The sequence below is a fragment of the Petaurus breviceps genome, unplaced genomic scaffold (assembly GCF_028583685.1).
Source record: "Petaurus breviceps papuanus isolate PSGF00001 unplaced genomic scaffold, PetGlider_PUasm1.0 90865, whole genome shotgun sequence".
NCBI lineage: Eukaryota > Metazoa > Chordata > Mammalia > Diprotodontia > Petauridae > Petaurus > Petaurus breviceps.
In genome coordinates, this window is record NW_027187367.1 from 5,951,286 (window position 1) to 5,976,361 (window position 25,076).

At 43.0% G+C, this 25,076-nt stretch overlaps 2 protein-coding genes and 1 pseudogene across 2 annotated transcripts in view; 2 read left to right on the forward strand and 1 right to left on the reverse strand.

Annotated features, from left to right (window-relative positions):
• LOC138150032 (antigen peptide transporter 2-like) overlaps nucleotides 1–4,626 on the forward strand; it is a 16,845-nt gene extending 12,219 nt beyond the window's left edge. The window contains exons 5-13 of the mRNA XM_069073387.1: nucleotides 309–514; nucleotides 735–932; nucleotides 1,204–1,332; nucleotides 1,536–1,724; nucleotides 1,925–2,098; nucleotides 2,274–2,433; nucleotides 2,831–2,967; nucleotides 3,597–3,799; nucleotides 4,001–4,626. Of these exons, the coding sequence (XP_068929488.1) occupies nucleotides 309–514; nucleotides 735–932; nucleotides 1,204–1,332; nucleotides 1,536–1,724; nucleotides 1,925–2,098; nucleotides 2,274–2,433; nucleotides 2,831–2,967; nucleotides 3,597–3,785 (1,382 nt within the window). The 3' untranslated portion in view covers nucleotides 3,786–3,799; nucleotides 4,001–4,626. The remainder of the gene's footprint in view (nucleotides 1–308; nucleotides 515–734; nucleotides 933–1,203; nucleotides 1,333–1,535; nucleotides 1,725–1,924; nucleotides 2,099–2,273; nucleotides 2,434–2,830; nucleotides 2,968–3,596; nucleotides 3,800–4,000) is intronic.
• The window catches only part of LOC138150214 (antigen peptide transporter 1-like), a 153,396-nt pseudogene extending 135,325 nt beyond the window's left edge, over nucleotides 1–18,071 (reverse strand).
• LOC138150037 (proteasome subunit beta type-9-like) lies at nucleotides 17,906–22,543 on the forward strand. The gene is made up of 6 exons (XM_069073390.1): nucleotides 17,906–18,302; nucleotides 20,477–20,544; nucleotides 20,914–21,045; nucleotides 21,439–21,568; nucleotides 22,022–22,163; nucleotides 22,367–22,543. The coding sequence occupies exons 1-6, from the start codon at nucleotides 18,228–18,230 to the stop codon at nucleotides 22,492–22,494; spliced, it is 675 nt and encodes a 224-aa protein (XP_068929491.1). The 5' UTR covers nucleotides 17,906–18,227; the 3' UTR covers nucleotides 22,495–22,543.
• The last annotated feature ends 2,533 nt before the right edge of the window (nucleotides 22,544–25,076 follow it).

The following is a 25,076-nucleotide window of genomic DNA, read 5'->3' on the forward strand; positions in this document are numbered from 1 at the left end:
TTCTTTCTTTCTTTCTTTCTTTCTTTCTTTCTTTCTTTCTTTCTTTCCTCCTTCCTTCCTTCCTTCCTTCCTTCCTTCCTTCCTTCCTTCCTTCCTTTCTTTCTTTCTTTCTTCCTTCCTTCCTTCCTTCCTTCCTTTCTTTCGGGGGGAAGGTAGGGCAACTGGGGTTAAGTGACTTGTCCAAAGTCACATGGCTAGTAAGTGTTAAGTGACTAGTCAGATTTGAACTCAGGTCCTCCTGACTCCAGGGCCAGTGGCTCTATTCACTGCACCACCTAGCCACCCCAGCCTCATTCTTTCTTCCTCAGGGGAGTTAAACTCACGCCTATCTTCGGACACCAAGTTGATGAGTAACTGGCTCCCTTTTAATGCCAATGTATTCCTTCGGAGCCTGGTAAAGGTCATTGGCCTGTATGGCTTCATGTTCAGTCTCTCACCTCGACTCACCCTCCTCACCCTGCCTGGAGTGCCCCTTTCAGTGGCTGCTGCAAAGTTCTACAATGCCCGACATCAGGTGTGTGTAGGAGCACAGGTTTGGGGACAGGCACAGACTGGTACTGGTGGGACGGCCTGTGAGAGGAGCCTGAGGAGACAGAATAGGGATAAATGTTGGGGAAGGAGAGAACCAAGATTGAAGTGGGGAAGGTGGCTCCAATATGGGAGATAGGATGCTGGGCTACATGGAGGGCATCTCCTTTTCCTCACTCACCTTTCCTCTGATATCTTTTCGCCAGGCAGTGCTGCAACAGATCCAGGATGCAGTGGCAGAGTCTGGACAGGTGGTGCGGGAGGCAGTGGGAAGCCTGAAAACTGTGAGAAGTTTTGGAGCAGAGGAGGATGAGGCCCAGCGCTATGAGGAGGCCTTGGAGCACAAGCGTCAGCTGGAGTGGCGCCAGGACTGGGAGCGGGCAGTGTATCTGCTCTTCAGTCGGGTGAGCCAGGCTGAACAGCTTAGTGGGACATGGCCGTGGGGGTTCAAGGATAGAAAGTACATCCCTAAGTGATGTTGCCCTCTCTCAGTGTGTAATCTCTGGTGTGTGACCCTCCTTCTTTCACTGCTAATCCCTTGCTCTCCTCTTTCCTAATCAGTATTTTCCCCACTGGCCTCTGCTTGCAGTAAGAGAGATAGAGATAAGAGCTGGAGAGGGGCCACTGGTGAGGTGACCAATCCCCTCCTCAGCCCATTTTCCTCTTCTCTTTCAGGGCCTTCAGCTGGGGATGCAAGTGCTGATGCTGAATTGTGGGCTAAGGCAGATCTTGGCTGGGGAGCTCACCAGAGGGGGTCTCCTCTCATTCCTGCTCTATCAGGCAGACATGGGGAATCATATGAAGGCAAGTCATATGACAGAACTCTTGTTCTGTCTTTATTTCAGTTTCAGGCTTTGCTGGGGGTGGGATGCCAAGTTTTGAAAAAAATGGTTTTCCATATACCTGATTCTTTGTGGGGAAAAAAGTGGTGGCTCTGTAGCTTTGCTATTGAAGAATTAGGTCTCAGTGGGTCTAGGTTATGACTCTGCATCATCATGTTTCTCTAGGCTCTTGTGCGTGTCTGTGGGAACATGGTGAGCAATGTGGGTGCTGCAGAGAAAGTTTTCAGATACCTGGACCGTGAGCCCCAGATGCCTCCTCCTGGAACACTGGCCCCTCCTTCCCTGCAAGGCCTTGTGGAATTCCAAGATGTCTCCTTTGCCTATCCCACACAGCCAACCAAACCTGTCCTCAAGGTGCCTGAGATTGGGAGGAAACCCTGGATCCAATTTTGTGGCCCTCAGCTGTTCTTTTCTGTGAAAGAGGTGGTGGGGGTGACCCTGGTCTTTAATCCTGATTTTCCTGAGTCACAAGATGGTGATTACATCAAGGTGTGGGAGGAGGTTTCCAGCCATTTCTTTCATTGATTATTGCCTCCTTTCCCCTTCCTCTCTAGGGAGTGACATTCACCCTGCACCCTGGGAAGGTGACAGCCCTGGTAGGGCCCAATGGGGCTGGGAAGAGCTCAGTGGCTGCATTGCTACAGAATCTGTATCAGCCCACAGGGGGCCGGCTGCTATTGGATGGGAAACCCTTGGCCCAGTACCAGCACCAGTACCTGCACTCACAGGTGACCAGGGATAAGGAGGAGAGGGAGATGAAGTTGAGGAAGAAAATACTGTGAGAAGTAGAGTGAACAGAGCTAAGGAAGAGAGAGATTTCTTCTCCTTAAGACCTATGGAGTAGGGCAGAGACCCTGAGTCCGTGTCCTGGCTTAGCTCACCCAGTGTTCCCTTCCCATATAGGTGTCTGTCGTTGGGCAGGAGCCTGTGCTGTTCTCAGGGTCTGTGAGGGACAACATTGCCTATGGGCTGGAGAACTGTGGGGATGATGAGTTGAGGGCTGCTGCCCAGGCAGCCCATGCTGATGGATTCATTGCCAATATGGAGCATGGACTGGACACAGGTACCTTCACCAATCTTCAAGACTGTGACAGTGAGTTTGTAGATAAAAGAGAACTTGACCATTCCCTAATGGGGTCATTAGGGTGCCAGTGGGTATACTAAGTATAAAACTGACCTTGTTCCCTATCTTTCCTTCTACCCTGAGTCTTATTTATATGAAAGTGCTTTGGGTCTACTCACCCAGGCTTTTTGTGTAGGAGACCATGTGATTTGTGTGAAATGTGATGCCACCTCTTCCTGGATGGCACTATTAGGCATATATCCTTATGATGCTTTAATCTTATCTGAGGGGAAATCATGGAGGGTAAGGTTAGAGTCAAAAGAGTGTTTTGTTTCCTCTACATGGAATGGTCGTGGAACCCCATCTCTGAGGAAGGGTATATTCTCTGTCTCTTCAGCTGTGGGGGAGAAGGGAAGCCAGTTGTCTGCAGGACAGAAACAGTGTGTAGCCATTGCTCGGGCTTTGGTGCGGAATCCCCGTGTGCTCATCCTGGATGAGGCCACTAGTGCCTTGGACATGGAGTGTGAGCAGGAGGTAAGGACAAGGCCCTGGGGAAGGGTTGTTCTGAGGCAAATGGGGTCAGGGCCTGAGTCACATATGGCAGTGGTGTTAGAGATAGGCAGAGCTAACAGGGATGGTTTGGGGCAAGAGAAATGGGGGAAAGAAAGCCTAGGCCATGTTTCTCCAGGATTTGGAATGATTATAGACCCTGAAAATGAAGAACAGAGTAGGGAAATTGTATGTGTATCTCTTCTCATTATTTTGCATCCTACCTTTTTGGGGGGGAGGGGACTTTTTTTGGCAGGGGGAAGGGTAGGGAAATTGGGGTTAAGTGACTTGCGCAAGGTCACACAGCTAGTTTCTGTGTTAAGCGTCTGAGGTCTGATTTGAACTGAGGTCCTCCTGACTCCAGAGCCAGTGCTATATTCACCACCCCACCTCCCCACTCCTGCATCCTATGTGATAGAGCACAAGTAGATATTGTACACTGGCAGTAGTGGTGGGTGGGTCTCCATGGTTCCCTCCCTTTTTTTCTTTCAAATCTTGCCCTATTCACTTCCCTGCCTCATTTCCCTTATTATCTTAAGTGCAGTAAGCAGTACTGGGGTGGGTATGGAGCTTTTAGTGTTCCTTTCTCTAATTCCCAGTCTTCCCTCCCTCAGCTTCAGCAGAAGATGCTGCAGAGGGGTTGGGCAGTGCTGGTGATTGCACACCGCCTGCAGACAGTGAAGGCTGCTGACCACATCCTGGTGCTGGAGCAAGGAAAGGTGGTGGAACAGGGGACCCACACCGAGCTCATGGCCCAGAGAGGCCTCTATTATCGCCTGGTGCAACGACAACTTGAGGACTGAGTCCTTGGAGGAAGGTGGGGGAACTTTTATATAGGATTGGGTTTGGCTTTGGGTCAGGGTCTCTAGGATCCAGGGCAATCCTTGCTCTGAATGCCTCTAGTCTGGGCTCCTGTATATTAACCACTATATCTGGGGAGATGATGGGGCCTTAGACAGGAGGTACCCACAGAGATATCCCTTTCAAGAGACTATGTTGTTTGCCTGCTTCTTTTCAGAGTCCTGCATACCTGTGTGTGGGCATGCCAGCCAATAAATCATTTCTCTAAGGATGAACATGATGGTGAGAAGAGAGGATTAACTTGATGTTAGTCCTAGGCTCTGCACACTTCTGGAGAGAAGGTCTGAGCTGGTCTTGCTGAACTTTCTTAGTGTATTAAGGGTATTAAGTATTGTTTTTAATTCCAGGTTCTTGGGAGCAATTTGAGATAGGGTCCTGCAGGCTCTCAGTGCTCTCAAAGTAGTCTGATCAAGGGCAAAAACTGATTGTCAATCTGTAATGTTAATGGAATGGAAAGATCTTTCTAGTCCATTAATAGTCCTGTGTGACCTGCTTTGAGTTCATGCCCAACTGACTGCTGTGATGGAGCCTGAGTCACATGTAACTTGAGTCACATGAAGCCCATGGTGGAATGGGTAGAGTGGAAAAATGGAGCAGGAAGAGAAAGTGAGGCATAACAGGGAGGAATTTTGCCTTAGGGGAGCTTGTTTGTGGGGAGGCCTAAGAGAGGGAAGGCTTGGGGATGTTGGTGATCCCTGAATTGGTGATATGTATAAACTTCTTTGCTAACATGGTGGAATCGCTTTTCAGTTATCTGAATAAATATTTTGGTTTTGCCTTTGAGGAAGAGAGTTATCGGTATTTTACAAATTTACCCTGGATATATGCATGCATATTCACAGCAGCTGCTGTGGGTACTGTATTGGCAATATATGTCCCCTCATATTAGCTGTGCAATTTCCTGACATAGATTGAATCTGAACCATATAGAAAAAAATTCAGCTTGAGAAATAATAGCTCAGGAAGCTCTTGGGAAATAATGAAGAAAGCATAAAGTAAGTGAGCCTGGTAGCAAGAGATCTCAAATTATACTGCAAAGTTGCAGTCATCAAAAATGATTTTGTACTGGTTCCATCAGAAGAACAGATTAGGTACACAACATATGGAAGCAAGGAAAAATATAGCAGAGTGTTTGATAAATTCAAAAACCCCAACTACTGGAGGGAGAACTAAGTTTTCAACAATCACTGGGAAGTAGTCTGGTAGAAACTAGGACTAGACCAACATCTCACTGTATAGGATAAGCTCCAGTTAAGTCCATGGCTTAGAAATAAAGGGTGACATCAAAAACAATGAAAGGAACAAGAAAAAAAATTACCTTCCTAACCAGTGGAGGGAGGTAGGGTTCCTGACTAAACAATGCTCAGAGAGATCACAGAACATTAAACAATTTTCATCACATAAAGTTAAGGCATTTTTGCATATATAAAATCTATGCAGATAAAAATTAAAAAGAAGGAAGTAACTGGGGACAATCATTATGTCAGATTTTTTCTGATGGGTCTTATTTCCAAGATATTTAAAGGAGTAATTCAAATTTATAAAGTTAAGAGCCATCCCCAACTGATAAATAGCCAAAGGATATGAATGAGTAATTTTTAAGGAAAAAACTCAAGCTATCAATAGTCACATGAAAAATATTTCTAAATATTATTAATTAGAGGAATTTAACATAATGCAATTCTGTGGGTCCATTGCTCATACATGCAACTGGCAAAGTTGACAGAAAAGGAAAGTGACAAATTTGGGGGGAGCTGCAGCAAAGTATGCACTTGAATACTCTGCTGATGTAGCTGAATGGTATACAGCCACTCTGGAAAACCATTTGGAACCATGATGGAGAAAAATCATTGAATTGCATACTCCTTGAACCAGCAATACCACTCCTACCCTTATACCCTAAAGAATGCAAAGAAAGAGGAATAGATTTTATATGTACAAAAAAGTTCGTAGCAACTTTTATTGTAGTAGCAAGAACTTGAAGTAGAAGAGATGCCCTTCAATTTCTGAATTGTTGAAAAAATTACAATATGTTAATTTAATGGAATACTCTATTATAATTACAAAGTATTAATCTCTACATATTTAGCCATAATTGCAGCATAATTAGAAAGTATTACAATACATTTATGACACTTAAGAAAAATTTAGGCCTGAGAAGATGAACTAATTTGCTAGTCACACAGGAAGGTGGTAAAAAGGTAACAAGACCCTAGATTTCCTAAATACCAGCCCAGAAATCTTGCTTTTAGAACAGGCTTTTTCTCTTGAGCAGCTATTTTGCTTTGGTCCTTTTTAAACAGTCATCAAAACAAAGAGGTAGAGCTGACATTTAGGAGTGGGGAAAAGAGGTGTTTCTACATGGGGTGTGATCTGTGAAAAGGTTCCAAGGCCCTTTGAGAAATAGAACTAGACTTGGAAGCTAAGAGAGGGGACAGGAAGGAACATAACAGTAGTAGAACCAAACAATGCTTCCCTTCCATTATACATTCTGCTTGTGCAGAAGTTTTTCAGTCTCATGCAATCAAAATGATTCATCCTCTACTTCTAGGAGCTAAGAAGGTAGAGTAAGCTCTAATTTCTGTCCCTTTCCTGTATTGACCTATGAAAAACCAGAAAATAGTGCCCCAGAAAAAAATCCTGGAACAGTGGAGCCAATGGAAAGACAGAATGGAGCAATCTGTTAGCCTAGAAAATTAGAGGATAGTCAAGAAAGATCCATCTCACTCAGGTAAAAGGAGATTGCATCCCAGGACAGGAAGTGTCCCAGCCATCCAGCAACAAACTCCATCTCAGTAAACCAGCATGAGATCCTGAGCCCAGGGTGGTGGATCAGGCAAACACCAACAAGACCTCCCCTCCCTCGCATGCCTTAGCATAACCAGGGAAACTGGCAGGCTCCAGCTCAGAGACCCAGCTCATGCTCTGGCACAGCTCAAGGAAGGCAGGCATCCTCCAGCAGCCAGACCTCCATGTGCTTTAGTGTAGCCCTAAGGGAAATACAGAAAAACCACACCTAGCCTCAGCACATTTCTAGTCACCACCATTAGGATCCCAGTTCAGCACCAGATAAGCTGACAGACCACCCCCCCTTCCCCTACAATATCCAGCTAACAGTGCCTGAGGCCCCAGCACACAAAGCCAGTGATCAGCTCCCTGCCTCCCTTCCCAAGAAGCTTGGGATAGTGCCCCCTGTGCAGAAGAGCTCAACTTTAAAAGTCAGGAAATAACCAAACAAGATAAGAAAATAAACAAAAACAAAATCACAGGCATGGTATATTTTGGAAAAATATTTCTCTTCTTGATTTGTTTTAGGTGTAAGTCCAATTGTAGGATCACTGAGTCAAAAGATAGTGCATTCACATTACTTGCCCAACTGTATGCCAATAAATCTGACGATCTAAGTAAAAGGGATAAATATTTACAAAAACCTAAATTGCCCAGATTAATAGAGGAGGAAAGAAAATTCTTAAATGACACAATTTCAGAAAAAGAAATTGAATAAAACCATCAATGAACTCCCCAAGAAAAAAATCTCCAGGACCAGTTGGATTTACAAGTAAATTCTAACAAATATTTAAAAAAAAAATTCATTCCAATAGTTTGTAAATTATTAGTGAAAACAGGTATATCAGCAATGCAATATTCACAATGCCTACAGAAATTATAGATATGCTGATGTAATTATCAATCATAAAATATATCAGGCTTTTTATATGGGAGAATAAGCTAGAACATTTATTAAAATACCAAAAGACTGAGTCCCAAAACCAGAAAGTCAAAGCCATCAGAGTAGTTATGAAATTGGCACAGGTAGATAAAGTAGAAAGCACCCACATTCTCAAGCCTTTAAAACAGAACAGGCTACCTCAGGCAAAGGTCCTCCTCTCCCCACTCACAGCAACCACCCAGCGTCCAGGAAGCGCGCTCCCAGCAGCTCCAGCCCCTGGCAGTCCTCAGCAGGAGTCCTTAGCAAAAATTCTGGCTGACTCAAAAAGGGGTTCACGCTTCCGCTGCCGCTGCCTCTGCTGCTGCTACCACCGTCGCCACCACTGCTAGCCACTGCAGGAACTCTAGCTTGGATTCTGCTTCCTCTTGCTCTGCCCCTTCCTGCTACATCAGCAAGTCCGATGGGGCATGGAAGATCTTTAAATCCCATAACCCTTACAGGACCACGGCCAGTGGGGCTCTGACCCTGATGGCTGAATAAGCCCTCTCAGCATAAGACCCTGGTAACCAGTCCAGGGCTGGTTCCCATCCCCCAGGAAGGCTCACAGGAATGGGCTTCACATCCCCATGAAAAGTGTGGTACATTCCCGGCCTGGGAACAAGGACACTTTCAGCGTTCCCAAGGGAAACTAGCATAATGTAGCAATGTAGTATTAACTAGAAGCCTTGGGACAACTCCATCCTGTTCTAGGGAGGTTTAGGGAGGTTTGGAACATCCTGACCCATACACATACCCTAATAACAAGGATAGAGTACAGGGCCATCATGTATATGGCAAATGGGAACTAGGACAATGCTGTAATCCCAAAGACAGTGGCTTATGATGACTATGCAATTTTACATTAATATATACTGGACTCAGCTGAATAAAGTTGACTCAGTTTTCCACCATACTGGAATCCCATCTCATTTATGATTTTCAACCTCTGGGTAAGTAATCTTTTTATCTATCTTTTCACCTAACTTTTCCTTCTCAGCTCTGCTTCTGGCTGGCAGGGCTCCTCTCTACCACTATCTCAGACTCTGCCACAGAAAGGCAGGGGTCCCTGGGTGGGCTTGGCTCCCCACAATGAAGATTTTGAGTTCTTCTACATACTGCAGGGTCAAGGAATTCAAATTATGCCAGTTCCAAGGAAGCCTGGGTATAGAGGAGAAGAGTGGAACTCAAAGCTTTCCCCTTCCTTCTCATAATTCCAGCACAGAAAACCCTTGGGGAACAGTGGAGGCACTTACAGAGGCTGGGTCATACATAAGTACAGGATAAGAATGTGAAAGCAAAGGCCTATGTATACGTAATAATTTGGAGGGAATTTATGCTTTCCTTTAACTCTATATCCTTCTTTGCTCTTGATTTTATAAGAGATACACTGTTTCTGAGATCTGTCATATTTACAACATACCAGTATCATGTGACTATGGGAAGTATATTTGTAAGTACAATATAATTGTCAATAAGGTATAGGTTAATTTCTGTTTTTTTCATGGTAGTAATGACAGACATCAGAAATATTTATGGTTATCTTATGTAACATGACAGGCAGTAACTTCCCCCTTCCTCCCTGTAACAGCAAGCACTCTGGCACACCCAGGATGGCCTACTAACACAGGTTCTTTGATCTGCTTTTCTTAAATTAATTTTTTTTAAAGGAAAGCAGTTTTAAAGAGATCTACAATCTACTTTAATTGCATTTACTATTTCAGGGGAAAGGTCAGCACCCTGAACATGGAGAAAATATAGGCAGAGAAAATACAAGCAGAGAAATTAGGACAAAAATCAATAGACAGGCCTCCAGCCACCTGAATATAGCAATATTGCTATACACTTTACATACATCACTGGATTGAGAGACCACAGACATATAAGCAGTCAGGGGGCTCTTAACATATGGCTACTCAGAGTCTTTACCAGGAAATCAAAAGATCCTTCTCATGAGCAAACCAAAGCAAAACACCAATCTCCTAGAATATATAACAAAGACTCGTCATCCGATTGGCTGAGTGCCTAGAAGTCTGAGAATCCACAAGCCTCAGCACTTAAGTGGAAACTCCCCGTATCCCAGAGCCTGATTAGCTCTGGGCCAGGGCTCTAGATGTGCCTATTAATGGGCAGGGAAGATCTTCAGATTCCCTTAGCATTACACTCTCTTGGGAGAAAACAGAAAAAAGATTTTAAAAAATGACACAGGGGGAAGAAAATGGCTTCTATCGAGAGCTGGAGGTCTCTTTCACTCTGCCAGATAGAGACTTACTGATCAGAGCAAAGTCAGGAAATAGGGGAATAAAAGACAATTTTTGGCCCAGACCCTAGTACCCCCAGCTAAGAAATATAGCTGAGGCACAGAGGACCCTGAAAGAAGAGGCTCCCAGAGCAGACTTGGAGTTGTAGACTCCAAGGAAGGGTGACACAGCTTTAGAACCACAGCTATTCCCAGTGAATAATGTGGTTGTCTCAAAGAGATACTGAATAAGCAGAAAATATAGGATCCCTATGGTTTGGATGGTGGATGTTGTACAGGGAATCAGGTGGCCCTCAAGCTAGCCAGAGCTGATGAACAGCTGGAGTAGAGAGAAACACCTGGATGTAATGGAAGCACCCCAGGGAAAGAGAGCAGGGCAACTCGGAGACTAGGAGGAGGTGAGACTTGGCCAAGAAGCCTCAAACTGGAACAGTCCCAAAGAGAAGTCTTTAAGATAGATAGCACTAAGAGATAAGCTGTTCTCTAGTAACCAAAAAATGATGTAAAATTCTTGAAGAAATGCATGAGTATCTCTTCAAACAGTTGCCTTGCCACAACTGTTCCCCCACCCCATAACCAGATAACTGAACACATTTTTGTTCTATCCCCTCATCCCACCATCTTTCAGAGTAGTGAACTAAAATTTTATTAAAGGCATAGGGCAGAAAGAAAATTATGTCATGACTTTTAAATGTTATGATTTATTAAAATATTTTCCGATATACTAAATATTGTATGACATCCTGCTCAAAATCAATATATAGTTTGGAGAAAATTCAGACCCAATAAGTGGCTAGCACTTTGCCCCAAGAGAATGACACATGTGAACTCACAAGTGCAGCATGAATCCAAGGTGGTGTGGAAACGAGCAGAGGTAGGATAATAGCAGTGGCCAGGAATCAGGGAGAGGATAGACTGAGCCCCTGTGAGGGAGTTGTAGGGGAGGAGATATCAAGAAGGGACATAAGCACTTAAAGGCTATAAATTACTCAGGCATGTCAATAGGGGTGGTGATATCCTCACTCCGTAGACCCACAGGCACACAGTGATGACAGTGGTTTGGATGTAGTGCAGCATTTGTATTCAGATATAAAGCCCAGATCTCCCAAGAATCTGCTTTTATACTTGGTTGTTGCTGGGGGGGAATCATGGGGACTTAGTGGGGGATACATGGCAGGAGCAGTAAATCAGCAAATATGGACTTCTTCTCCCCCTATCCCCAAGGACACTGATAAGTAACTTTTTTTTGCCTTTTGGAGAGCAATTGGGGTTAAGTAACCTGCCCAAGGTTACACGGCTAAGTGTTTTTGTGTGGGTGTTAAGTGTCTGAAGCCGGCACCGAACTCAGGTCCTCCTGACTCCGGGACTGGCACTTTTACTCACTGCGCCACCCCAATTAGTAACATTTCTTAACCTGATCCATCTGCATTAGGGGAAGCGTGCTAAAGCAATAGCTTGCTAACCTGTCCTTCCTAAACCTTAGTGTAGCATGCTCAGTCAATATTTGGGTGCAAAGGAACTTCCCATTGGGTCCATCAATGATCAACTATAGAGGCATTTCTGTTAACTAAAGAGTGGGACATAGCAAAAATAAAAAGACAAATACAATAACCTTAAAAAGGAGATAGAGTAGGGAACTCAACATTGATGCTAATTTATGTAGGATTCTAAGAATACAGAAACAGCAAGGAAGAAAAGAAATAGCCAGTAAGCTCATACATGCCTGGCTAGTGCAAAGTAAGCACCTTACAAATAACTAACAAATAAGCTCCTTACAAACAACAATCCTGGGAAACAGTTATCATCATCTCCATTTTACAACTGAGGAAACTGAGCCAACAGTTTAAATGACTCACCCAGTGTACTTATAGCTAGCAAGTTTCTGAGATCATATTTTACTCTCAGACTAGCATTTACATCTCAGACTAGCCCCTGTACTGCACCTAAAGGTATTAAATGGAATCCATGAAATGGAGAATAAATTCAGCAGAAACTAGAAAGGAAGCAAAAAACACACAAGGAAAAACGTGGAAAAGGGCAAGACCACAGAGTTTTATTTAAGAGAGTAGGTAGAGAAAGATTAGGTTCAAAAGTACAGGAAAAAGAAGAATTTAGGTAAAGACCAAAAACATCCAAGGAAGGGGCATTAGAGGAGAGTCTCTGGAAACATATTAGTATCTAAATATACAAGAAGCAGCAAAATAAATTACAGTATTCCTGTGAGGGAAGGGATAAACATCTATGGCAAAGAGAGAAATGGAGACAAATACAAGCCAAACAAAGCTGACAGAAAATAGATTAAGCAATTTGATTTTTTTTTTAAAAAAGAGTTACAGAATAGATAACGAAAAAAATCTAACCACTTGCCACATAAAAGAAACATCTGAAAAATGAAGATATATTTAACTTGAAAACCAGAGGCCTGGATAGGAGAAGAATGCCTTAAAAAGCAAAATTGACCAGATGGAAAAGGAATTTCAAAACCTCACTGAAGAGAATAATTCCTTCAAAACTATATTGGAGCAAATGGAAGCTAATGACTTTATGAGAAATCAAGATACTATTAAACAGATACAAACAAATGAAAAAAGAGAAGGCAATGTGAAATATCTTATTGGAAAAACCTCTGACCTGAAAAAATAGATCCAGGAGAGATTGTTTTAAAGTTATTGGACTACCTGAAAGCCATGATCAAAAAAGAGGCTAGAAATCATCCTTCAAGAAATTCTCAAGGAAAATTATCCTGATATTCTAAAACCAGAGGGCAAAATAGAAATTGAAAGGATTCACCAATCACCTCTTGAAAAAAAATCCAAAAAGAAAACTCCTAGAAATATTATGGCCAAATTCCAGAGTTTCCAGATCAAGAAGAAAATATTATAAGCAGTCAGGAAGAAACAATATGAGTATTGTGGAAACACAATCAGGATAACACAAGATCTAGCAGCATCTACATTAAGGGATCAAAGGGCTTGGAATATGATATTCTGGAGGTCAAAGGAGCTAGGATTAAAACCAAGAAATCAACTACCCAGCAAAACTGAGTATAATGTTTCATGGGAAAATATGGTTCTTCAATAAAATAGAGAATTTTCAAGCATTCTTGATGAACAAAACAGAACCGAACAGAAAATTTGACTTTCAAACAAGAAGCAAGAGAAGCTCGATAAGGTAAACAGGAAAAAGAAATCATAAGGAACTTATTAAAGTTGAACTATTTATATTCCTACATGGAAAAATGATCATTGTAACTCATGAGACTTTTCTCAGTATGAAGATAGTTGAAGGGAATATATATGTATATGTATAGGAGGGTGTATATATATATATAAATATATATGTGATTTTGTGTATATGTGTGTGTAAATAATATATACAGGTACTAGGGTATAGAAATCCATCTCGCCCTATAAGAAAGTAAGGGGGGATGGGAGAGGACATAAGAGAGAACAGATTGGGGGAAAGGTTATTCAATATGCCTGCTATCTTGGGGTGGGGGTAGGAGAAAGATGGAGAGAAAATTTGTAAGTCAAAATCTTGTGGAAATTAATGTTGAAAACTAAAAGTAAATAAATAAAGTGAAATTAAAAAAAAAGAACTGGGAAGGTTGTCCTGTGAGTCTGACTATTCTCTATGTCCCCAGTCCACAGAAGGGGACAATGTCAGGGGGTAGTTTAACATTTCCCCAGGGCCCTGCTGGAGAAGAGGCAGTGCAAGAAGACTGTGCCAAGAGACCTGCTTTGGGAGTTAGGAAGTGTGAATTCCTGTGTAAGCTCTGCTACCATCTAGTTAGCCATGAGATCTGACAAGTCATTTGTGTTCTCTGGTCTTCACTTTCCTTATCTGGAAATTAGAAATAACTTGCACTAGCTAATTCATGGATGGGTGTGAGGAAAGAGCTAATGCTCTTTAAGCACTAAATCACTTTGTAAATGTTAGAAAATATTATTATCATTGTTGCTGTTGTTATTATCCTCTGATGTAAGGACATACAGACACCAGTACATACAAAGGAAGAGTGAAAGCAGAAAGAAAGAAGCAGAAGCAAACTAGAGGAATGTAGGGATTTCAGATTTTGGGTATTCAGAGAACAGAGAAGAATAGAGGGTAAGAGTATCCTAGAAAAGTCTATGGAAAAATTGGAATAATAATGGGACATGGTGAAGAAAAATACCACAGCCCTAGAGACAGAGGCTACAGTAAAAAAGGGGCCAGAGTTAAGGCAAGAGAACCATCAGGGTTACAGGACAAAGACAATATATCCTATAGTCTTTTTCAGTACAGGGGGCAGAAGAAGGCCAGAGGAACTAAGCTTGTCAAAGTTAAGTGTAAAGAACAGACTGGGACACATTGAAGTAGAGCCAAAGTTGGGGAGAGATTCTTGAGAAGAGAGGTTCCCTGGACTTACTTGGTGCCACTTGCCCAGCTCCTTGGGCATGAAGAAGAGCACAGGCAAAGCAATCAGTGTAACCAAGGTGAGGGCTGGGGACCCCCAGATCAGTCCTCAAAACAAGTACCACAAGAGCTGGCTTTGCCTCTCAGGGAGTCATTCACATGGCTGTGTCCTTTGGCACCTGAGAAGTGACAGCATCTAAAGAAGAGGAGAGAAAGTTGAGGGTCTGACAAGAGTCAAGGGTCTAGAGCAGTTGGGAGGGGAAATGAAAACATGAAGAGAGGCTGAGGCAGATAGGAAGATGTCTGGGAAATTTTTGGAATGAGGATAGGGGTTCATTAATTCAACCACTGTCTAAGCCCAGGAAGGGCTTGTGGGGCCCCAGGAAAATTGGAGAGGTGCGTGTGAGGTTGGGTGCTGGAGCAGGATCACAGCTAGCTGCAAAGTTCTCAGGAATCTAGTGATGGCTTTTGTGTAGTCATGGAGTCAGAGGACCAAGGGTTCAAATTCTAAATGTGGCAAGTTATTGGGACTATATGGAGGCACAGCAAGAATATTAGTAAGCAAATTTCCTAGGTTTTTTTTTCAGCCAAAGATCAAAAAGGACACACTACAATACATCACATCTATATAAAAATATTAATCCTATACTGCCTTTATTCTCAGACCCAGAGGTATTTGTTCCATTCTAATTTTGAAGGGATCATTTCCTTCAGTGAGCTTTTTAACCACCTTTTCCATTTGGTCAGTTCTGCTTTTTAAGTCATTCTTCTCCTCATTAATTTTTTGGACCTCTTTTGCCATTTGGATTAGTCTGTTTTCAAGGTGTTATTTTCTTCAGTATTTCGGGGGTCTCCTTTAGCAAACTGTTGACTATTTTTTCATAATTTTCTTGCATCATTCTCATTTCTCTTCCCAACTTTTCCTCTACTTCTCTTATTTTCAAAATCCTTTTTGAGCTCTTCCATGACCTGTGACCAATTCATATTTTTCCTGGAGGCTTTTGATGCAGGAGCTTTGACTTTGTTGTCTTCTTCTGGTTGTATATTTAGATCTTCTTTGTTATCAAAGATTCTATAGTCTGACTTTTTATACACCATTTGCTCATCTTCCCAGTCAAACACTTGACTCTCTAGCTCTTCTTCAGAGTAGGACTCTGCTTCCAGTAGGGGTGGGGTTGGGGATGGTGTACTGTGCCAGGCTTCAGAAGTTTTGTGTCAGTTGCTTGATCCCCAACTTCCTGTGGACCCAAAGTTCTGGAAGTAGCCACTGCTGCTCTTACTGCTCCTGCTGCTGCTGCTGTCACCACTGCCACTGCCACCTTGGCTGCCCCAGGCCTGGGGCCAGATCCTAGACAGACTTAGCTCCTCTTTCACCCAGGTCCCGCAGATTTTTCCCATTGACCTTCTATTCTCTCTTTGGCATTTGTGGGTTCAGAAGCCTGGAAACCACAACTGCTGCAGTGATTCAGACCCCTGAGGCCTGCTCCAAGTAGGTTCAGACCCCTGAGGTCTGTGCTAGTGGGGTCCACACTGTACTGTGCTCTGCTCCTATCCCAGTGTGATATACTCTTCTCGTCAGCCTTCCTGGTTGTTGGACTGGAGATGTGTTTCACTCTGTCATTGTGTGGTTTCTATAGTTCTAGAATTTGTTTAGAGTCATTTTTACAGGAGTTTTGAGTGGTTTGGGAGAGAGCTCAAGCAAGTCCCTGCTCTTATTCCACCATCTTGGCTCTGCTCCATCAAACCTCCTCATTTTAAAGCTGCTTCAACTTACACAGATCTCACATTCAAATTGCTGTAGTGAGTGATCTGTCTTCACACTATTAGGAAATAAGTTCCAAAAGGGTATGAACTGGGTTTTACCTAAATTGCCTATCTCCCCTAGCACCCAGCACAGCTCTCTGAATTAAGCTGGTATTTAACAAATGTTGTTTTCTTATGTAAGGAAATAGATGGAAAGGAGTATAAGAATGTCTTGTGGGAGGGTACAAGGACTCACCTGTTTGGTTCTGTTGAAAAAGTCAGTCTCCTGGGATGGCACAGACACTAGTCCCTGAAGATTGCTATGGGTCTTCACTGTTGTGTAATTACAAATTCCATCACCCAAGAACTCTAACAAAGCACTGGAAAGAAATAACAGGAAGAAAGGAAGATTATTAGGAGGCTTAATATTGGGGGTGAGTGAGTCTTCTGCTGTATCAACCTGCCCCAAGTGCAGCCCTAGCTTCCAATTTCCTCAGTTCCTTCATTCCCCATTCTCTCAGTTTCCAAGCCCAGTTCTCAGAACTGGCTAGCATGAGTATGGCCATGAAAGCGATGTTTCAGGTAAAAATAGCAGCAGTTTCATCCTGCAGAATCTAGTCTGTGAAGTGACCAGTAAAGAATGTGATAGCCATCTCTCCTGGAGGTGATAAGGAAGCATCAGGGAAGGAGAGAGTGACAATTAGTCAACAAATAGATGCTTATTGGAGGTTTAGTGTATCAAGGTTGGGAACTTCCAGCTGGACAACATCCCCATCTTCCCTGGTACAGAGATAGAAAGATAATCCCCTTATCTGAAGAGTCACCTTTATTACACAGTTACACCCCAATCCTCTCACTATTTCCACAAATCATAGGATGTTAGACCTCCTATGTTAGGCCCCTATGAGATTCCACAGTTAAACCCCACATTTGAGACAGAGGCCCAGAGAGGTAATATGAATTTCCCAAAGTCATGCAGCTTACACACAGCACCAGGACGCAAGTCTCCTGCCTCCTAGGTATTTGTGGTGTAAAGGCAAGACCACTAGATTTGGAGTCAGACGTTCTGGGCATGAAGTTCTGCCTCTTTACCTCTCTCGTGTCCCCCCCCTTCACCGCCCATAATCTTCAATTCTCCCAAATTTGCCCAGTCCCTTACATCCTCCCTCTCCTCACATAGGTAGGACAACAGAAGGAAGAACATCACTAGTGGGAAGCGACGTGTTTCTGGGCCCAGGAAGCCTAGCTGGAGCAGGATGGACGCCGAGCTCGTGGGACACCCCGGCACCCAAAGATTTCCAAGTTCCTGCCACTGGATGAGCGCCTGCAGTGCCACGGCACAGCTGAGAGCAAAAGCATCGAGCCGGCTCCCTGGTGGAGCGGCCCAGTCCTGCCTCCACCCCTCCTAGCTTTCCTGCCTCCCAGAGCCCTGAAGGAAGCGACCTCGGGCAGCGCCTGCCGCCGTGCTGCCACCAGGAGCCCCAGCGCATCCTCCAGCTTTTAGCACCAACCCCTTACTGGTTAGTGCTCCAACGAACCCCCAGTCACAATGTCCCCCAACGGTCCAAAACGACCACCCAGACACGCAGGGGAGGCACAGTGGGCAGGAGCAAGAGCAGCAGCTGAGGCAGCGCCGGACTGAACAGAGCCCGGTCAATGAGCAACAAAAGCAGCAGTGCCCAGAGCCCCCAGAAGGGGTAGGGGGGCATAAGAGCGACCCAGGAGATCCAGTGCCAGCCCTACAGGGGGCGCTGTCCGGGGTTCTGAGCTAGGTTCCTCTGCGTCTCTCCGCTCTTTGGCTAATGATCTGGGTCCAGGGAGTCCTGGTGTCTGTATCCCAAGCAGGCTGGACAGAGCTAGGAATAGAGGAAGGGGCGGGCTACTGCCAGAGCTTTGGATAACCTCAGGCAGCGAACTGCGGCGGTTTCTTGGATCCGTCCCGCCAAGACTGCGACACCTAAGAGATTCTTGGGTCTGAGACTTGAATTAAACCGGGAAGGGAAGTCGCCTTGCACCTCCCCTAATCACACTTCTCCAAGCATAACCTCAGCCCCCAGGTTGCTCTGTTCTCCTCTCAGAAGAGCCACTCCCTCCAACGGGTCCTCTTACCGACTGTAGCGTCATCAGTCACCAAGCAGATCAGCCCTAAACAAGGTAGGAGCTGAACTGGACCTTAACCCAATACTAAGGAGGCGCCCGGTGGAGAGAAGCGGAGCAAGGAGGGGCTGAGTTGGAGCGAAATCCCTGGTTAGAAAGCAGTGCCCGGGGCGGAGAGGAGCAATGCACTGCGCTGGCAGGATGCGGGGGAATTCCTTTTTGGGGGACCTTCCCGGAGTCGGAGAAGTCCATACTGGGGTAAGAGGCTCGAGGGACAGCAAAGAGGGATGAAGACGGGGTATGGCTTTGCGAGCCCAGAGTCACTGACCAAGCGGGTGAATACACGTGGAAGCAAACTTTCACCACCCTTCCTCAGGCAGCCCAGGATTAGAGGAAATGTCTCACTTTGGAAAAGTAGTCTAGGGATGTGCAGTGCGGATGAACTCTAAAGGCTGTGGGAGGAGGCCCAAGAGGGTCGTCCAGACTCCGATGCAGAGGCCGGGGGAGAAGCGACTTACAAGCCCTTTCGCTTTCACTTCTCTGGGGAGGCTTGACAAGGGTGCGTTAGGAGACTTGGGGGAAGAGAGGAAAAGAAGGTAGACTCCAGGAAGGAGCCCCATGGTCACTTGGACTATGGGAGCTTGGTGAGGGAAAGAATGATAGGAAGGAATGATGGAAATTTTTTTTTTTTTAAGAACTATCAATTCATCACCTAGACTGCTTCCGGAAGTACTCATAGGGAGAGGGAATAGCTATAGGGGCAAGTGGGGGAGTCTTCATCTTTGGTTCAGGTGTGACCATGCTAATCATGCCACACAAGCCTACTCTGGGGATTTAGCCCATATGCGTATTGCCTAAGGAAGATGTGGAGGAGGAAGTAGAGTGGCAGCAAGCAAAAAACTGACCTGCACTCACTGCCAGGACTCAAGAAGTACCCACTGCACAGCTCTGTATCGCACCAATGACCAAGGAATGTAGGGCCACCTCATGCCTCTGAATGATCGATTTAATTCAACATACATGTAATCAGCACCTGTGTAGACCCTAATGCACTGGGTGAAGTAATGAAGAAAGTCCAACATGGTCACTGCCTTTGTGGAGTTTGCAGTCTAATGGAAATTACACCCTACAACATCTACATAGAAGCTGCAGTTCAGAGGAGGGAATGAGGTGATAGTTAAAAAAAAAAAAATTTGAGGAAATTTGATTCATTGAGTTGGATCAAGAAAACTGGGCAGGATTTAAATGGAAGGAGAGAGAAGGTATTAGATATAGGGAAAGACATGAATAAAAGCATTGAGGTAAGGAGAATTCTTTAATTATACTTGGAAAGGCTGAGGATCAAAGAGTTGAAATGATTAGCCCAAGATCACACAGCTATTTAGTAATAGGCCTGATATTGGGTCAGGTCTTATGAATCATGGTGGACAAATGGTAAATGTGTGACTAAAGAATAAAGTACATAAGGGACAATAGTATGAGATAAGTTTAGGAAGGTAAATTATAACCAACTTGTGAATACTGAGTGGTCTGGTTTGAGTAAGTTACAATAAGTCATTAGGACAGTATTTTGGAATGCAGAAATAGTGATTTTTACTTCAGGCAACAAGGATAATAATAATGGATATTTACAAACCAGTCGGGTCTAACTGTATAATTTTCTAACTAGGTTCAGACCATAGATTCCAGCTTTTTTGGAACTCAAGATTTCTCTTCTGAATACCACAGATATCTGTTTTCCTCCTTATCAAAATCTGCTTAACTATATCTCTTCAATTAAAAAAAAAAAGTGTCCTAAGCCATGTTCCCAAATATCTCACCCTCACTTCACAATCCGGAGAGCTTACTATGAGAATGATCTAAACTTCTTCTGGGAAACCAAACAACAATTCCCATATAACAAATTCAAGTTCACCTCTTTAGCTAGTATTATACCATACCTAGATACAAAACACACACACACACACACACACACACACATTCCAACATTTTACACTGGAGGTCACTTCAACATGGGAACAACCAGGCTTAAAAAGGTGAGTACAATCTTCCCTCAGTCCCACATCTCACAAACTTCCCTCACCAAAAAGGTTACAAATGGTCCCTGGGATTTTCCCAATATTCTGTTCCCTATGATAGGGAAGGATATAATTTGGGGGAATCTAAGACTTAGGCACCAAGATCCTGGTTGGGGGATAGGATCTGACCCTTAGCTGGGTTGAGATACCTTCTCCCTGCCATATAAAGGAGTGAGGCATAATGCGAAGAATAGTATATTGGAGGTCAGTCAGATCCCTTGGTTCCACTTCCAGCTTTGCCACTAGCCAAATTTGTAACAACTTTGGAGTGTCTGTTTTCTGCAACCTATAAATTGAGGAGGAGAGTGGAAAGGTCTCTTTCAGCTTTAACATTCTAAGAGTCTGTTTCTCTAGACAACTATAATGGCAGTGGAGTTTGATGGTGGTGTCGTGGTGGGTTCTGATTCCCGAGTTTCTGCAGGGTAAGTATCAGGGGAGGATCAGGAATTAGGGGGCTCTTCTCTTCTAGGCATGTAGCCTAGACCAGACATAAGAAGCTTTGTGAAGTTAATTATGGAACAGATGAGGGTCCACATGAATAACTAAGCAGGGACTGGTATAAGAAGTTGGAAGCAGACTATGGAAGGAAATTTAAAGAGATGAGGACTCTAGATTAGGGTATATTTCGGTGAAATAGAGATATTGGGGTGGCGGATATCTTTGCTAAGAATGAGAATTCCAGTATAATTGAGAAGTATAACTGGAAAGCATGAGCAAATAAGGATCAAGTCTTTACTCCTCATGTCTCTTCCTTAATACCCTCTCCCTTATCTCTTTCCTCCACTATTCAGAGCAGCTGTAGTGAACCGAGTATTTAATAAACTGGCACCTTTGCACCAAAGAATCTATTGTGCACTGTCTGGTTCAGCTGCCGATGCCCAGGCCATAGCTGACATGGCCACCTACCAGCTGGAGCTTCATGGGTATGAGTCAGGAATAGTCTTGGGATTTTTTTATTCTCCTCTTCATATACTCCCACACAAACTACTCCAACTAAATATTTCCTTCATTATATTCCCCTACCTCATTGCTGCTTAACACACACAGAGTAAGGAGATTGGTGGGTGAGTGGGTGAGTGAGCAACACACTGGGGAGGATCTTTTTAGAGACGGACTCCATCCCCCATCAAAGGAATTTGTAGCTTGTGTTAGGGTGGAGAGGGGGAAGCAAATAACAAAGTTGGTGATAGTGAAAAATCACAAGTACAATGAAATTGGAGTTTGTAGTATTATAGGTATCAGTTTTTAAATTTGGTTTATGAAGATTTGAGAGAGGTGCAGGAGAGGGAAGGAACAATGGCTATCAATCTCCCTAGGATGGAGCTAGAAGAACCACCCCTTGTTCTATCTGCTGCAAACATGGTGAGAAATATCACTTATAAATACCGAGAAGAGCTTTCTGCCCATCTGATGGTGGCTGGCTGGGATCCATACCAAGGAGGCCAGGTGAGACCCTCCCAAAAGGATCAATGCACTTGTAATTAGCTAGAGGGGTCACAAATCATCCTGTCAATGAGAGCCAGAGCTACTGTTGCTGTAGGTTAACATATGGTTTCAGTGTAAGACCTGAAGTAGGAAATTTAAAGTCTAGGTTGGGGACTGAGGCTCTCTCCTATGGGGCTCTAAAAGAGGAGAACTATAGTCAAGAAAACCTGAGTTCATATCTGGTCTCAAACTTTTATTATTTTTGTGACCTGAGCAAGTTACTTAGCCTATTTTGCCTCAGTTTCCCCATTTGTTAAATGGGTATAATACCAGCTACTTCCCAAGGTCATTGTGAAGATCAAATAAGATAATAATTGTAAAGTGCTTAGCACAGTGCTTGGCACATAGTAAGTGCTATATAAATGTTAGTCATCATCATCATCATAATCTTACTTTTGGATTACCTTATCTCAGGTGTATGGGACCTTAGAAGGGATGCTCATTCGACAGCCTTTTTCTATAGGGGGCTCTGGGAGTACCTACATTTATGGCTATGTGGATGCCACCTATAAACCAGGAATGTCCCTTGAGGAGTGCCAACAGTTCACTACTAATGGTAACTATCCCTTTGCAGACAGAAAGGGGGAAGATGAGAACAGTGGTCCTTGGGGAGGGAGCAACAAAAAAAGGGCGATAATCCTCTCAAAGGGATGGATACCCTGGGCTTTGCTATCTGCTTCCCCGTCTCTGAGATAGACAAGAGAGTATTGAACCAGGATAAACCTGCCTCTTTCCCTTCCTCTTCAAATCTCTCAATAGCTATTTCTCTGGCCATGGGCAGGGATGGCTCCAGTGGAGGGGTCATCTATTTGGTCACCATCACAGCTGCTGGTACCAAACAGGAAATCATCCTGGGGAAGGAGCTACCCCAGTTCTATGATGAATGAAGCATCTTCACATATTACTCCATCTCTGTTTTATAATAAACTTCTTGTATTCAGAGTCTGGTGTAGTCATTGGAAAGAGCTCAGATGATTTAGAAAAAGGTGAAGACAATGTGGTATACAGGAAAAAAAAACCTGGATTGAGATTCAAACGAGTGTAGCTCTAATCAATATTCTTCCATATTTTTTTCTGTATGATTTTGGGCAAGCTACTTCCTTTCTCTGGGACTCAGTTTCTTCATTTATCATATGAAAGAGTTGACTAAAAAAAAGAGATGACTTATATTATCTCTAAGGTCAATAAGATCGCTAAGATTCATTCCTGTTTAACAGTCTATGAATCTGTTAGTAGTCAGGGAGATGACGAAGGTGATACCTCTCCAGTGAGGAACCAAGTACTTCCTTTTCCCTCCTGCCTCTACACCTGAGCCCTGTTTTCATACAAACAGAGCCCCCAGTCTTAGAAAAACTCTCTAACTAGGTCCTTTGAAGTGTAGGAAAACAAATAACGTAAAACTAGCAATGGGTGTGTGTGTGTGTGTGTGTGTCTGTATATCATATATACAGTTCTGATAGGGTTCAAGTCTAAAAGTGCTTGGGAAGAGACAAGATAAATATGAACTAGAATGAATCTAAGTGTGTCTTCAAAATGCTTTATTTCTGAGATAACCATCAAACATTAGCTGTGGAAGAGACTTTAGAGATTAATTTAATATTCCAGTCATCAGGGCTTAGCACAGTGACTGGCTCATAGTAGACACTTAGCAAATATTTATTGACTATTGATGATTCTGCAGTGAAACAGGGGCAAAAAAGGGGGGGGGTGGAATGCCAACTTGTCCAAAATTATACAGCTGGTATTATCAACCTCATATTGTAGAATATATGAATGTCATATACTGAGACATAGCAATGAGATTTAAAGAGACAGTGGGAGGTAGTGAATAGAAAGCCATTGTTGGCATCAGTATAACCTTCATTCAGATCTCACCTCTAATGCATGCTAGTTATGATTCCCTGGGCAAATCAATTAATCTTTTAGTTACCTAGGAAACTTTCTAAATCTTTACAGAACAACTGCTGACCTGTGTAAATTGAGGGAGCTTCATAGTCAGGAATCCCTATAAAAATCTCATGTTTGGGTAAAATAATAGTAATAATTTCTATAATAATGTAACATTTGGGTAAATAAGAACTTTGGGGAAAATTAGGAAGCAGTTTGGCAAAAAACATTTAAATTAGTTTCTTGCACTATGCACCACTATAAGCTCCAAGTGGAGTCAATTAGAACAAAAACAAAAAAAGAAAAATAGGAAATTACTTTAAACAACTCTGTTTAGAAAGGAGAATTCATAACCAAAAAGAGGAACAGAGATGATCTTAAAAGATAAAAGAGACAATTTTGATTATGTGAAATTTGTAAGATTTTGCATGGACAAAAGAAATTTGGCCACAATAAGAAATAGAAGCTAATGAATGGGGGAAAATTTAATTGTCACATGTCTGATGGAAGTTTCATATTTAAGATCTATAGAAAATTCTCTTACAAATTACATCATATATGCAAGATATATAGAGAATTGTCTTAGTCTTACAACAAATATGTAAAAATAAGCACTATGCTCAAATAGATATGTGGTCAAAATATGTAATAATTTTCAAAGATGAAATTTAATCTATCAATTACCATATGAAAAGAAATTAACATCAAAGCAATGGATGTCAAAATATTAGAAAAGAACAGTCAATACTAGAATTGATCAATGTGGGTGTTAACAGAATTTTCCTGAACTAACCTGGGAATACTTGGAGCCACACAAAGATCTAGAGACAGTAGTGCTAGTAATAAAGCAGGAGTTTAATTGACCAATTTCAGAATGAGGAATACTCTCTAAGTTAGAGTAAAAGCACAGCTTATATACATGAATCACAAACCAAAAAGGAGGGGAGAGATGGAATACAAACAATCATTTTCAGGTCCTGAGTAGTTTCCCATAACAAGCCTATACGTCCATAATACAGGTGTTCTGGAGTCCTGTAGGAAAAGTATTGTTTTGAATACTTGGGGGGTCTTTACTTAGTAGGGTGCAGGACTAGAGTTCTGTGATGGGAACAGGTTCTCCAGTCTTTGATTGACTTCACTTAATGTATGCAGGCACAAGAACATGCTGATTGTGAGAGCATTGTCAAGGGTTTGATTGATCGTTTAAAGCTTCATTGTAAGATTCTGACTCCCAGAGTCTCCTGAGAAATCTAAATTATCAGTGTATTCATTTACAGATATCACATCAATTAATATGAAAATCATACCTCCCTTCACATTCCCTCCTTTCAATCAAAAGGTCTGAATGGCCCTTGTGGATTGATGAGGAGCATTCATTTGAAACATGATTTTGATAAAACTGCTTTGATTATAGAAACTTGCTATAAAAGGAAAAAGAGGAACATAGTAGGGAAAGACTTAGTACTGTTTGATTCCAGACATGAGTCATATCTGTCAGTCAGTCATATCAAGACTCAGGATTGTCCAGGTAGGAATTTTCCTTTTCCAGAAAGGAACAAAGGAGAAACAGAATCAGGAGGAT